The sequence below is a fragment of the Brassica napus genome, chromosome C7 (genome assembly GCF_020379485.1).
Source record: "Brassica napus cultivar Da-Ae chromosome C7, Da-Ae, whole genome shotgun sequence".
Lineage (NCBI taxonomy): Eukaryota > Viridiplantae > Streptophyta > Magnoliopsida > Brassicales > Brassicaceae > Brassica > Brassica napus.
In genome coordinates, this window is record NC_063450.1 from 42177360 (window position 1) to 42192201 (window position 14842).

At 37.9% G+C, this 14842-nt stretch overlaps 4 protein-coding genes across 4 annotated transcripts; all 4 read left to right on the top strand.

Annotated features, from left to right (window-relative positions):
* The first annotated feature begins 3632 nt into the window (after window positions 1-3632).
* Window positions 3633-6164, top strand: LOC106382222 (probable serine/threonine-protein kinase WNK9). The gene is made up of 7 exons (XM_013822206.3): window positions 3633-4049; window positions 4139-4176; window positions 4375-4602; window positions 4689-4909; window positions 5001-5158; window positions 5233-5593; window positions 5670-6164. Exons 1-7 carry the CDS (start codon window positions 3972-3974, stop codon window positions 6011-6013), a joined length of 1428 nt encoding a protein of 475 aa, XP_013677660.3. The 5' UTR covers window positions 3633-3971; the 3' UTR covers window positions 6014-6164.
* A 1520-nt stretch (window positions 6165-7684) lies between these two features.
* On the top strand, window positions 7685-8825 carry LOC106348644 (40S ribosomal protein S24-1). Its single transcript, XM_013788411.3, has 5 exons — window positions 7685-7883; window positions 7964-8005; window positions 8093-8263; window positions 8435-8521; window positions 8619-8825. The coding sequence occupies exons 1-5, from the start codon at window positions 7812-7814 to the stop codon at window positions 8646-8648; spliced, it is 402 nt and encodes a 133-aa protein (XP_013643865.1). The 5' UTR covers window positions 7685-7811; the 3' UTR covers window positions 8649-8825.
* Window positions 8826-11239: 2414 nt separating this feature from the next.
* LOC106348646 (guanosine deaminase) lies at window positions 11240-12871 on the top strand. Its single transcript, XM_048761896.1, has 5 exons — window positions 11240-11439; window positions 11865-11921; window positions 12008-12198; window positions 12308-12412; window positions 12483-12871. The coding sequence occupies exons 1-5, from the start codon at window positions 11424-11426 to the stop codon at window positions 12669-12671; spliced, it is 558 nt and encodes a 185-aa protein (XP_048617853.1). The 5' UTR covers window positions 11240-11423; the 3' UTR covers window positions 12672-12871.
* Window positions 12872-12959: 88 nt separating this feature from the next.
* Window positions 12960-14810, top strand: LOC106348645 (probable transcription factor At5g28040). The gene has a single exon (XM_013788412.3). It carries the CDS (start codon window positions 13228-13230, stop codon window positions 14443-14445), a length of 1218 nt encoding a protein of 405 aa, XP_013643866.2. The 5' UTR covers window positions 12960-13227; the 3' UTR covers window positions 14446-14810.
* Window positions 14811-14842: the final 32 nt, after the last annotated feature.

A 14842-nucleotide genomic window follows, 5' to 3' on the forward strand; every position in this document is an offset into this window, starting at 1 on the left:
AAAGTCACCAACCCGCAAAAGGTTTTGGATTACCGCCCTATCGCACTCTGTAATGTTTATTACAAGATCTACTCCAAGCTTTTCACGAGAAGACTACAACCTATGATTGATAAGCTAATCGCAGAAAACCAATCGGCGTTTGTTCCGGGTCGAGCCATTGGAGATAATGTCCTAATCACCCACGAAGTTCTCCACTATCTAAAGACGTCGAAGGCCGAACAGAGGTGTTCCATGGCAGTTAAAACCGACATGAGCAAGGCTTACGATCGGCTCGAGTGGGATTTTATCGCTCTTGTATTAGCTCGGTTGGGATTCCACCGCAGTTTCATCAGTTGGATCATCCAGTGCATCTCATCTGTCACATTCTCCTTCCTCATTAACGGCTTGCCTAGAGGGAAGGTAGTACCAAGCAGAGGCATTCGCCAAGGCGACCCCCTCTCTCCCTACATATTCATTATGTCTAGTGAAGTTCTCTCGGGATTATGTAACAGAGCGCAAGAAGAAGGCCTAATTCAAGGGATTAAAGTCGCTAGAGGCTGCCCTAGGGTAAACCACCTCCTCTTTGCGGACGACACCATGTTTTTCGTCAGCGCTAATGAAAGCAACTGCGAGGCTCTCAAGAATATTCTCACTACATATGAGGATGCTTCGGGGCAATCCATCCACACGGACAATTCTGCTATAACCTTCTCCCGGCGTACTCCGGCTGCCCTGAAGACGCTGATCAAGAATACATTACAAGTTCAAAAGGAGGGAGGCGCCGGAAAGTACTTGGGACTACTGGAGATGTTTGGTCGGCGAAAACGGGACCTCTTTTCTTCCATTGTTGATCGGATCAAGCACAAGGCTAGAGGCTGGTCTACAAAGTTTCTATCGTCGGCGGGGAAGATGGTGATGCTTCAGAGTGTTCTCTCGCCCATCCCCTCATACTCGATGACTTGCTTTAAGTTACCCGTATCGCTTTGCAAAAGAATTCAATATGTTGTCACAAGGTTCTGGTGGGATAATAATGAGAACGCTAAGAAGATGGCTTGGGTTTCTTGGGATAAGATAGCCACACCAAAGTCGTGTGGAGGCTTGGGGATGAAGGATTTTCAAAGTTTCAATGATGCAATGCTGGCCAAGATAGGATGGAGACTGCTGCATAATCCGAACAGTCTACTGGGTAAAATACTTAAAGGGAAGTATTTCCCTGAATGTTCCATTCTTCAAGCTTCTGAAGCTTCTGTCATGTCGCATGGATGGCGCAGTGTTTTGACTGGCCAAGACCTCTTATTAAAGAAAATCGGTTGGGCTATAGGAGATGGTCTCTCCATCAGTGTATGGCACGATCCCTGGCTCTCCACAAGTAAACAAGAACGACCTATGGGACCTCCTACTGAACAGAGTGTCAACCTGCGTGTTGCAGACCTAATGACAGAAGACGGAAAGCAATGGGACAGCATGAAACTCCAGCTTTTGCTCCCGGGTTATGAAGAGAAAATCCTCTGTCAGAAACAGAGTGTAACAGGAGCTGAAGATAAGCTTATCTGGCTAGGAACAAATTATGGAGAATACTCAGTCAAATCAGGCTACTTTACTGCAGTCGAGGAAGAACCTGATGCTAGAGTCGCATAGACTGTTGTTAATTGGAAGAAGATGGTGTGGAATCTGGATTGTGCGCCGAAGGTGAAGCTCTTTGTCTGGAAAGTCTTGAAAGGAGCTATCCCGGTTGGAGAAAGGCTGATGGAAAGGCACATTGATGTCGATCCAAAGTGTAAAAGGTGTGAAAGTAGTGAATCTATTATTCATCTCCTCTTCCAATGCCAGTTTGCTCAAAAAGTGTGGCAACATGCTCCTTTGCTTATTGAGATGGACTGTAGCAGAATACTAGATTTGGTGGCCGTCTGGCCCTTACTTTGCAACCAAAAAACACTTCCCCCAGCTGGAATAGTTTCAGGTTCATTGGTTTCGTGGGTCATGTGGGCTATGTGGGAAGCCATAAATAGATTCGTCTTCGAAGGCTTCTTAAGCTCTCCGGAGGACACACTCTTGAGTGCTATCAGACTGGCCAGGGAGTGGAGCTTAAAAGGGAAACCAGAGATTTCGGGCCCCCTTAAAAACAGGAAGATGTCGAAGCCGCTATCTCATGGAACGACGGTGGTGCGTACGGACGCAGCGTGGTGTGCGACAAGTAAGCGAGCAGGACTTGGCTGGATTATCCTGGCCCCCTTTCAGAAGAAGACCTTCCAACAGCAGACGGATTTTGTTTCGTCGCCTTTAATGGCCGAAGGACTAGCTCTCAGAGAGGCGGTTCTCACCTGTCGAAGGATGGAGCTGCGAAACCTCAGATTTGAATCGGATTATATCCAGCTAATCAAATGCACCTCGTCTTGCGAGGTTCTCTCAGAGCTTCATAGTGTTGTCTCTGATATCCTAGAACTAAGTTGTTGTTTCGATTCTTTTTCATTTGAGTGGATTCCTCGTGAAAAGAATATGGAAGCCGATGGTGTGGCTAAGGGTGCTTTAACCCTGTTTGAACCTCTAGTTGGTGGGGAGTTGGTTAATGTTCCCAACTAACTTTCAAAATTAATTCATATGAGTTCCAAAAAAAAAAAAAAAAAAAAAAGTTATTCCTTGTTAAATATGGGATGGAACAACCATTCTTTTTCATTCCTGCAATTTTATTTCTCTACGTTTATTTCCTATTTGTTCATGTTGTTTCCAAAATGGTCACCAGTCGGACCCCATGTCTATTTTAACCTATAACAAGCATTATACAATTTATACATTTTTAACAACATTTCAAACCCACTCTATTTTTCACTATAAAATATAATTTGAAGTGAAAATTTCATAGTTCTACTCTATTTTTTACTTTATAATATAGATTTATAATATAGTGTTTCAAAAATAAAAATAAAAATTGATTCTATAAATATAATATTTTTTTTTTTGTTTATCACCTTTTTATTGTAAAAGAGAATAACATTGAACTAGAATTCAACTCCCTTACAGAATTACTATATTTTGAAGAAAAATAAAATAATCAATTAGAAACGGTCTAAATTACATGATAACAATACACGTAACAAAACTAACATAAAAACGCATTTAATAATAAAATGATATTCTCTCCATTTAAAAGTGTTATTTTAACACAAATTAAGAAAATGATTAAAATTGATTCATATATAACTTTAGTTATTACATTTGTTCAACCAATGATTTTTGGATAAATAACGCTATTTATAAAATCAAAACATTTTGTAATTAATAGTAAAAGTAAAAATGAGCTAATTAGGTAGATATACACAAAGAAGTGAGATACCATGATATAACTGTTTTGAATTCTAAAATGACATTTTTAATGAAAAAAAAGAAAGTGTCAAAACGTCATTATTTGTAAAATAGAGGAGTAAAATACTAAACTATTTCTTTCGTATATCTTCTTTGACATAAAGATGAGTAGATATCTTAGGAAAAATGTATTTTGAATATAAAGATGGGTAGAAAATGTAGTTCAACCTAACTTTTTTTCGTTGAGAAAGAAAAAGAAAGAAAAAAGATGAAGCATTTGTTTACTCGTTTGGACCACGCTCAGTGCGTCTCGCAACTGCCTTTGCCTACAGTTTTCTTGAGATAGTTATGTTTCTATAATTCTATGTAAGAACAACTGAAGCAAAAGTACACATATAAAGCAAAATAAAAAAGGCCAAAAAAAAGAAAGAAAGAAAAAGAATCTAATTTTATTTGTCTTCCAACAAAGCTCAAACGAACCTCTCTCCTCATCTACACGAGTTTAATGTTTATTTGATTAACTTATTATGGTAGAGGTACAGAGATGATACCAATAAAAAGGCTACACGAAAAAAAAAAAACAAAACCAACCAAATAAAAAACATTACTATATGTATTTCTCTTTCTTTTTTCTAGGATTTTCTTTATATTTTCTATTTGTGTATTGCTCTTTTTGATTCTCTGCTTAGGAAATGATGAACAACATCAGCCATCTTGAACCAGATGACTCTGAGTTTGTTGAAGTTGATCCTTCTGGAAGATATGGAAGAGTATATTTCTCTCTCTCTGATCTCTCAATATAAATTTGATTTTCTGTTTTCTTTTGTTTAAAGGTTTTAGTGTGTTCTTGTTGTTGCAGTACAATGAAGTTCTTGGTAAAGGATCTTCAAAGACCGTGTAAGAATCCAATCTCTCTTATCTTAAAATATTGTTCCTATTTTACACAATATAGGAACATAACATACCTCTGTTGGCTTAAACAACTTTAGTTTCTGCATAAACCAAAGGCATCTTGATCTATGGTTCTGTTATTTGGCTTTAGAGATTCTGAAATAGATAAAACCAAATTTATGGTTCTATTATTTGGATTTGCAGTTACAGAGGATTTGATGAATATGAGGGTATAGAAGTAGCATGGAACCAAGTAAAGCTCTATGATTTCTTGCAAAGTCCTCAAGAACTTGAGAGGCTCTACTGTGAGATTCACCTCCTCAAAACACTCAAACATAAGAGCATCATGAAGTTCTACACTTCTTGGGTTGATACCGATAATCGAAACATTAACTTCATCACTGAAATGTTCACTTCTGGTACCCTAAGACAGTAAGTGATGTCTTTTGATTACTTTAAATCATAAACATGTATCATTAAAGATGTTGTTATTGTTCATAAAAATATGGTGAATACAGGTATAGGCTAAAGCACAAAAGAGTGAACATAAGAGCGGTGAAGCATTGGTGTAGACAGATCTTAAGAGGTTTAAACTATCTTCATACGCATGACCCTCCTGTGATTCACAGAGATCTCAAGTGTGACAACATTTTCGTTAATGGTAACCAAGGAGAAGTCAAGATTGGTGATCTTGGTCTTGCTGCTATGTTACAACACTCACACGCTGCTCACTGTGTTGGTATGCAATATGTTCTCTCCTTTTGCTTTGCTCAGTTCATAACTAAATTTAAATTGTGATGCTGCAAGCTTTTATTTTCTTGGCCTCTTAGGGACACCAGAGTTCATGGCTCCTGAAGTCTATGCAGAAGAATATAACGAGCTAGTCGATATTTACTCGTTTGGGATGTGCGTTTTAGAAATGGTAACGTTTGATTACCCTTACAGTGAATGTACTCACCCTGCTCAGATCTACAAGAGAGTTATATCGGTGAGAATCATCAAGTTTCTTTTATTACAAGCTTTTGTTTTGAGTTGTAAAAACTGTCGAGTTCTGTTTCTCAGGGCAAGAAACCAGACTCATTAGACAAGGTGAAGGACGGTGAGGTTAGAGGCTTTATAGAGAAGTGCTTAGCCAGTGCATCCCTTAGGCTCTCAGCTCGTGAACTACTAGACGACCAGTTTCTTTGTATAGACTACCCAAGCAATTACTACAGCGACAATGATCAAAGCCAATGGACTTACAATGGAGATGAGATGGTTGAGTCACACGGAATAGAGATCTTTGAGTTTCAAAACGATGATGATCATGAAGAAGCAGAAGAGTATGATAACAAGTTTGACAATGTCCACATAAGCATTAAAGGTAAGAGAAGAGACAATGGTGATGGACTGTTCCTGAGACTCCGAATCGCCGACAAGGAAGGTTTGTGACCAGACAACCTTTGTTACGTTCTAGAAGTTTCATGTTTCAGACCATAAACAGTTTCCTCTCATTGCAGGGCTTGTGAGGAACATATACTTCCCGTTTGACATCGAAAGCGACACAGCCATTAGCGTTGCAAGAGAGATGGTGGAAGAGCTGGAGATGGACGACCGTGATGTGACAAAGATAGCTAACATGATCAATGGAGAGATTGCTTCTCTGGTTCCTGATTGGAGATCAGGCCTAGGGTTTGAGAGCAGCTTTTGCAACTGCTCATCGAACCACTCAGCTGTAGACTTCAACGTGAGACAGTGTTGTAGAAACATGTGTGGAGAGAAGCATGGACGGTTTGAAGAGATCACTTCGGGATTAAACAACTCTGATGAAGAAGAGGTGTTTTCTTGTAGGTCAAGTGACTAACTACTATATATGTTGTTCCTGTGGAATTAACGAGCCTTGGGAAAGCTTTACTCCAATGGAAAAATGGCATTTTCGTTGTCTTTTGTTAATATGTGTAAATTATTTACAGTAATGTTCACATACCAAAAATATCACAGTAATTATTTAACTATAGCTCATTAAGCCGGTGATTGTCTTTGATTCTCAATCTTGAAAAAGAAACAAAAAGACATTTTTGATTTATCATTAACAAAGATTTTTTTTTTAGAATTTCATTTAGTTAAGTGGTTTTATTAATAGTTCACTAATGTTAATACTTCACAAAATTTAATATTAAAGTCTTCGAAATATGGTCAGGGCCGGTCCTGGCCTCCTGGGCAAAGCCTAATGAAACATTCGTCTTAGACCCCCAAACTTTTTGTAAAATTTTATATGTAAATAAGCCGTTAAATTTTTTAAAAAAAAATTTGAAACCCCCAAATTTTTTAAATCTTTACTAAATGGTCTAGGGCCCCAAATTCTCAAGGTCGGCACTTATGCGCATATTAACCACTGTCAAAAACTTATACAAAATTTCTCATCATCATTATAAAATAGTTCAATGTAGTGTTATTAGAGCATAAGCTGCATAACCATTTTGCTTAGTATCTGAATTTGAATATCAGCCTAATAGAATATTATTATTTTATTGTAATTTTCTTAAGTAGTTAAATTTTAATTAGAACAAAAACAAAAGAGAAATTTTCTAAGATCACCGAAAAAAAGTTTTTGTCATAAATATAAGCCTTAAAAATAAAAATGATCAAAATAAACTTAAATATTTTATCAAAAGAAGTAAATATACACTTATACCCCCATGGTTAATTAATCTAGACATTAGGATTTAGAGTTGAAGGGTGGGGCTTAGGATTTAGAGTTGAAGAGTGGGGTTTTGGGGATAGGATTTCAAATTTTAAAAAGTAGAAAAAAATTAAAATTTTCAAAATAAAAAATGATATTTTGGTCATTTTAGTTTTTGAAGTCTATTTTTGTGACAAAAACTCAAAAAAAACTCAAAAAGGTCTATTTGAGAGAACTGCCCAAAACAAAACCAATGCGTAAACCATAGGAGTTTTATACATGTTCTGAATAATTCTGTGCAAAGATACCTTAATTTTAATTGTTTAATACTCTGTCTGTTCCACAAAGATAGATTCTACCATAATAAATGTATCGTTTTCTGTAATTTTCTATTTTTAATAACTTTTAACCAATAGTATTTTAACAAAGTCAATTGATTTTTTTGAAGTTTACAATTTTTTCATAGAAAACACAAAAAAAAAATATATATGTTTTTGAAACAAACTTTTTTTCTAAAAAATATATGTGGCTGAGGAACGGAGGAAGTAATATATTAAAGGGAGATACTCTTCCTTGTCCCAGCAATGAAGCTGCTCTTATACGCGAATTCTCATAAAATGTATACAAATTATTGATCATTGAACACAAAGTACGTAGTTCTCGTTAATCTGTCCTTCAAACATAAAATTAGTACTGAAAGCGTATTATTTCGACAATCAAGAGTAGTTACCACCAAAATAATAAGGCTATCCCACTTAAAATCTGGTGAGGACAGCATAGTTGTTCAGGCCCAATGGGTTTCATCTAAATAAACTGACCCATCAAGTAAAAACCAGTAAGAAAAGAAACCCTAAAAACCTGAAAGTGAGAGCTATATATTTAAGCAGCTAGGGTTTCCGACCGCTGCTTCTCTTTCTTCAAAGGCTGCAGCGTGAGAGAAAACTCGTCGATTTTCACAACCGGAGGAATAGCAGCAGCCATGGCGGAGAAAGCAGTCACAATCAGGACCAGGAAGTTCATGACCAACAGGCTTCTCTCCAGGAAGCAGTTTGTGAGTTTCAATCCTTCATCTCTCTCTCTCTCTCTTCGGATTCTTGTGTACTGATTAGTGATGGTGGCTTATGAATGTAGGTTATTGATGTTCTTCACCCAGGAAGAGCTAACGTCTCAAAGGTATTCGTGTTTATCACAGTAGCTTTGCAATCTTCATTGTTTTCTTTGAGAAGATTCTGATTGTTTGATTGGAATGTTTTTGTGAAGGCTGAGCTCAAGGAGAAGTTGGCAAGGATGTACGAGGTTAAGGACCCCAATGCTATCTTCGTTTTCAAATTCAGAACCCACTTTGGAGGTGGCAAATCTTCTGGGTTTGGTTTGATCTACGACAATGTCGAGAGTGCCAAGAAGTTCGAGCCCAAGTACAGGCTCATCAGGGTATAAGTCCCATTTCAAAGCAGTGTTCTTTCCTCTCTAGTACTGGCTTAGTTTCTTTAGTTTTGCATGCTCTTAGTGCTTCCTTTTTTTTACCTGATTTGCTAATAAACTCTGATGGCTTTGATGTGGAATTTTTGGTAACTATTAATGATTCCCGTTGTGTTTGGATAGAATGGACTTGACACCAAGATCGAGAAATCAAGGAAACAGATTAAGGAGAGGAAGAACAGGGCCAAGAAGATCCGTGGTGTTAAGAAGGTGAGAGACCAAAACTAACTCTAACCTACATTTTTGCAAGTGTTTTTGTTTAAGTCCTGTTTTGACTTTATTGTTCGTTTTTTACTTGTCTGTGTAGACCAAGGCTGGTGACCCCAAGAAGAAGTGAGGAGGTGTTGAAGAGCCAAGGCGCATTTTGGGTTTTTATTCCGCATCATTCCTTCTTTTATGTCCCCCATTTTCGCTTCTCATTGTCACACTCGTTCTATTTTGGTTTGGATTATGCTTTAAGCGATAGAGAACCTTGTGCTAAACATTTTGCTGAATACATTTTATTTTTAAACTCCGTTCCTTGCTTCCTTTGGTTGGTGGTACAACAGCTTAATCTAATAAGAGCCGTAGCTGCTGGGTGAACATTTGTAATTGAAAGTGTTCTTCGTCCGACGGGCAACATTATTTGCTAGTGCTTGCGTTCAAAAGACGAGCTATATTACATACGCGATCACCTGGCTTAAATATATCGTATAGGCAAATGATAATGTATGTACAGTAACACCGTGGTTGTGAGCCTGCAACAAGTTCATACATACACGATTTTAAGATATCCACAAGAGTTTTTTCTTTAAACCGTAGTCTAATGTTTGTTTGATTTGATAAACCGTGACTTACAGGCTTACAGTGCATGTATGCTTATGCTTCAAGCGGTTTTGAAGTAGGTTTAAAGTCTAACGAATCCGGTTATCCGGAAAGTAGAATTGTCATTACTAGTGATAAATTTTTGTTTCTTTTGGCTTTAAAATTGTAACAGTTGTTGCATCTTCTTTATCGCCGAGTGCAATAAAAATATATTTTTTCTTTCATAGGATTTTTTTTTTTTTTTTTTTTGTCACAGTCTTTCATAGGATTCTTATTTCAGTTTATACTAATTTATAAGCTGAAATTTCGTCATGTGTTAAATACGTTTGGATTGTTGATTATATTTAACTTGAAAGAAAATGACGCAGCTCCTTTCCATAGTCTTGACTCCTTTCAACAAGTCTTTTAAAATTTAATTAGTAGATTGCATAAAATGATAAAGTCATAAAAGAGAAGATTACTTATTTTTAGACTACGAAGACTAGTCTACATCATGTATGTCTCTGGAATCGCCGTGCTACACGATTATCGTTAAAAAAAGAGCATTCGCACTTTTTCTATGTCCATTGCTTTTTGTATCTTTTAAAAAATTGGAAGCAAGATGCAAGATTAGGGAAAGAGTTGAAAACGTATACGCGAGAATGTATCTGTTTGAGATCTGTATAATTGATTTTATTTGATTGCGTACATATTTGATACTTTAAGTACCAAAAATAATTTTGGTCCTTTATTTTATTTTTTAGCGAAATGTGTTCTTACAAGTTTCTAGGAAAGTTATTTTCTAATTTCCGCCATCCATATTGGTCATTTTCATGGTAACGTATGAACAGTTTCTTCCTAAATGTAGTTCTATTATTAATCTCTCTTTATCTTCCCCGAAAAAAGAAATAAGTTCACCTACTAAAAAGGTTAAATTATTTTACTTTAAATATTGATTTTTAAAAAGGACCGTCGATGCGTTTCCATGTGAAGGTGAACAAAGATGAGCGACTCATTTCCATTTATTTATATTCCGTTATTCGTTTAACTAACTCACATGTCCCATATTGTTGACGTCTTGCATCATCTCTCGTTCAATAATTGAAAGCATATGTAGTTTATAAGCTCGCATGTTAAGCAACGACATTACAAATAATTTTACATTTATTTTATCTATTGGAAGAGAATTGTACTTTTCCCACATACAAATTTGGCAGTGATCATGGTTGTGAGTTTACAATATTTCTGTTGAGGTACACACTCTTAACTTCCCCTATTGTTTAAGTGTTATGTCTTCTATAAATAAATATATGCCAAATTACATGTACAGATTACGGCTCATTATGTTGCAGATGCATTGTATGGAAGATGAATCTTGTCAACGAAAATGATAACGTGCACATGCGTCCTCATCCTAATTCGTGTATTTGAGTCATTTGCCTTATCCCCGGTTGTATTATTGTCTCATTTTCATCTTCTTTTTTATTAATAAAAACTAACTATATACCCCATGATCAATAGTAGTTAGAAGTTACAAGCTAGTATTAAAGGGAAAATTTGATGCGTTTCATTGTTACTGGTGAATGTTAACACAAAAGTACATCAATGAGTGGAGGGGTTTGCAATGAATTAGAAGAAGTTTATAAACTCGACAAAAATGTGTAAAATGAGTTTTCTTTCTCGTCTCTTCCTTTCCCAATGTTCGCAATCTTATGGAAACATGGATATATAAAGAACATTTCCACCCGAATCTATTTCTTCTTCTATATTTTACTTTGTTCCAATATGTATTTTTATAATAATTTTTTTTGAGAAAAATATAAAAATGTTATTTTTATTTAAAAACTAAAACCAAAAAGTAATGCAAATATAGTTTTATAGTTTTGAATAAAATATTAAAGGTTTTAAGAAAACTAAATTATGAAAATTTAATAATAAGAAATATAGAAAACGCGCGGAATTGCACAAAGTAAGGGGATTAATTTGAGGGTTTATGTGTAATCAACTAACAACTAATCATATGAAATAAAGGAAACTTTTGTTTTAATAAACCCGAAGTTTTGTATTGTTTCCTTCCTAGAAGATTCACTTTCCAAATCATCTATCTCTCTATAAAATTGATTTAAGTATTATTTACTCTGATCGTTCTTTCATCCTCTCCCAAAACCATATCAAATATCTGTGATTGATTGTTGGGTCTATAAAAGCACATCAGCTGGGGTCTCTTCTTCGTCAACCTTTCTCCCACCACACAATCGCACTTCTCCTCTTCTTCTTCTAGAATTCTCTCCCTCCCCCCTCCCAGATATCAAATTCTCATCCTCAGTCGATGGAAGAAGCTAAAGGTAAAAGGGAGTTTTTTTTTTTTATTTGCTCATATTCTATGTTAGAAAAACCGAATCGATCGTCCTATTGAATTTTTATCACCAGATCAACAACTCTCTCTCTCTCCTGCGATTTTGGATTCCGATTCATCGTTTAATTTGTTTTTTTTGTTTTTTGTTTTCGATTCCCAGATTTAGATTAGGGAATATAAATTTCACATGCAGATATTGTAGTAGAATTTTAGGGAACCACACACGTCACCACTGTTATAGCTTCTTCGTCAAACGTTTTACTTCACGGTTTGATTCATCATCTGAATTTTCAGATTGTTTTTGAGTCGTGGAAGCAAATGTATACAAAAGTAATTTGTTATTTCTCTCCTAACTTGTAATGTAATGTAATGGAAGATCTGACTGCTGTGTCATTGATGGAATATATTGTGTAGTGGAAGCAAAAGACGGAACCATCTCCGTTGCTAGTGCATTTGCCGGTCACCAACAAGGTATGTATGGACCGACCTCTGGTTCAGTCACATGTATCTTTCGTCATGGGGAAAAATGAAGATCCTTTTTTTGTCTTTTTGATCAGCTGTGCAAGACAGTGACCACAAGTTCCTAACCCAAGCTGTTGAAGAAGCTTACAAGGGTGTTGACTGTGGTGATGGTGGCCCTTTTGGTGCCGTTATTGTTCACAAGAACGAGGTCGTCGCTAGCTGCCACAACATGGTCTTGAAGTACACCGACCCAACCGCGCACGCCGAAGTCACTGCCATTCGAGAGGTAAAGTATTTATTCCGTGGATTGATGATTACCACTCTCTTTGCTCTACAATCTTAAAGCATTTTGCTTGTTCCTAACACTGATATGAATCCATTTGTGGAACACACAGGCGTGCAAGAAACTCAACCAGATCGAGCTATCAGAATGCGAGATTTACGCTTCCTGTGAGCCGTGTCCCATGTGCTTCGGAGCCATCCATCTCTCTAGACTCAAGGTAAAATATCTGAAACACGAATTCATCTTTCTTATCTCTTTCATTATCATTGATGAGTGCTCGTGAACAGAGATTGGTATACGGAGCCAAAGCTGAAGCAGCCATAGCCATCGGGTTTGATGACTTCATAGCTGATGCGCTGAGAGGAACCGGTGTTTACCAGAAATCTAACCTGGAGATAAAGAAAGCAGACGGGAATGGAGCTGCGATTGCTGAACAAGTGTTCCAGAACACCAAGGAGAAGTTCCGTTTATACTGAGAGCTCTTCTCCTTCATCACATCCTTGTTCATGATGATGGCAATTAGAAGAACAAGTGCACACTTTCGCTTTAACCAAATAAATCTCTGTTTCAAATTGTTAATTTCTAAAAAAAGAAAAAAAAAAACTCTCAATTTCAGTTCTTGTTGACTTGAATTGTTTACTTTTCTCCATTCAAAGTTGAACTGGTAAATACTTCATCATTCTGTCGAAATATTTACACACCATCAAATCGAATTTTATATTTTCTTTATTACATAATTACATATCGTGGAATAAACAGGTGAAGACGTTTGACTTTTCAGACATGAGCTGCAACAACCAAACATGTGAACGAGTCTGGACCACTTATTACGCCCAGGTCATAATAATGTGTAAATACCGAAACTACCCTTGCTAGTGTCGTAGATTCTCATGCCCTACCACTCAAAACACACAAAACCTCGTGAAGGAGGAACCCAATTCCATCTGGATCTGGTTCTTGTCTCTCTGTCCTGATTCGATCTGAGAGCTCCTACTTTTTGTTTCTCTGCTGAGTGTTTGTGATTTTGAGGTGATGTCTCCATCGGACGAGCGTGAGGCTGTTTTCTCTCTTGAATCGCCTGAGCTGGAGGAAGACGGCGGCGCCGGAGGAGGAGGAGAGACTGATTCCGACGAAGAAGCTGTCATGCCTGAGCCAAACGATCACGAATACGAAGATCTGAATTCTCCCTTGGTTACCGTCACCGCCAAGTCCTCCTCCGCGGCAACAGACACCGTGACCGTCGCTCTCCCTTCCGGATCCGCCGTACCTGTCTCCTCCATTCCCGCTGATTCCGACCCCAAATGGCACCGCACGACGGAGATCGTCCATCTGAGACCACCACCGCCCCTTGACGACTCCAGGCGCCTTTTCCAGAGGCTGTGGACCGACGAGGACGAGATAGAGCTCCTCCGCGGGTTCCTCGACTACATCGCGACCCACCGAGGCACCAGCTCGCACCCTCCCGACACGGCGCCGTTTTACGAGCAGATCAAGTCCAAGCTTCAGCTCGAGTTCAACAAGAACCAGCTCGTGGAGAAGCTCCGTAGGCTGAAGAAGAAGTACCGTAACGTGATGAGCAAGTTCAGCTCCGGCAAAGAGGTGGTCTTCAAAAGCTCTCACGATCAAGCCACTTTCGATATCTCTAGGAAGATTTGGAACCCGACCGGGAAGATCATAGGGTTCGAAGATAACAACGTGATGGAGTTCGAGGAAACCAATGGTAATAATGCGCATGTGGAGGTTGATTCTGAAAACGTGTTGGAGAAGAAAGTGACAGTGAGTAGTGGGTCGAGGAAACGACCTAGGTCGAGGATAGGGAAGATAGATGAAGACAAAGCTGTTTCTCTGTCTGATGGGCCAGTGCCAAGTGTTAACCTCAACGAGAATGTGCCTGCCTTTGGTGAGTTCGGTGATGGAAGGAATCTAGGAGGGTTGATAGAAGAGACGGTGAAGAGCTGTGTATCACCTTTGATCAAAGAGATGATGGATGGTACAACGGGGATGATGATGGCTGCGGTGGGAGGATTCCCAGGAGGTGGTGGTGCTCATGCTATGGGTGTGTTAAGCCCAATGCTCATGCCGTCGGTTAATCTAGGGGGGTTTGGTGGAGGTAATGGAGGAGTAGGGGATGAACGGTGGAGGAGACAGCAGATTCTTGAGTTGGAAGTGTACTCGAGGAGATTGGAGTTGGTTCAAGAGCAGATTAGAGCCACGGTGAATGAGTTAAAGACAATGCCTAGTGGAGGATGATGGCATTAGGAAGACTGTAATGAGGGTTCTTGTAAGATCTAAGTTATGAGAAAGATGAAGAAGAACGTGAAGATGTGTTGTGATGTGGTGGTGAGGTGTAGTTAGCAAACTATAAACTGATAATCTTAGTGCTACATTTCTGATGGTGATGATATCTTTCTAGTTTTTTTTTTCCTTGATTGGAATCTTTTTAGTTTTGTCCATTAGGGGGGTTGTGTATAGCCTTTGTATTAGTCTATTAGATTATAGTTTTTGGTTCTCGCTACTTCAATAAAAACAAAAAAACTCCTTGTAAAAATAAGCAAATAATTTGTGTGTGATGCTTATCTAATGAACAATTAACACGTATTTCTTGGAATTTGATATATGGTTGCAGTTGCTAGTGGAACTCTTTGTT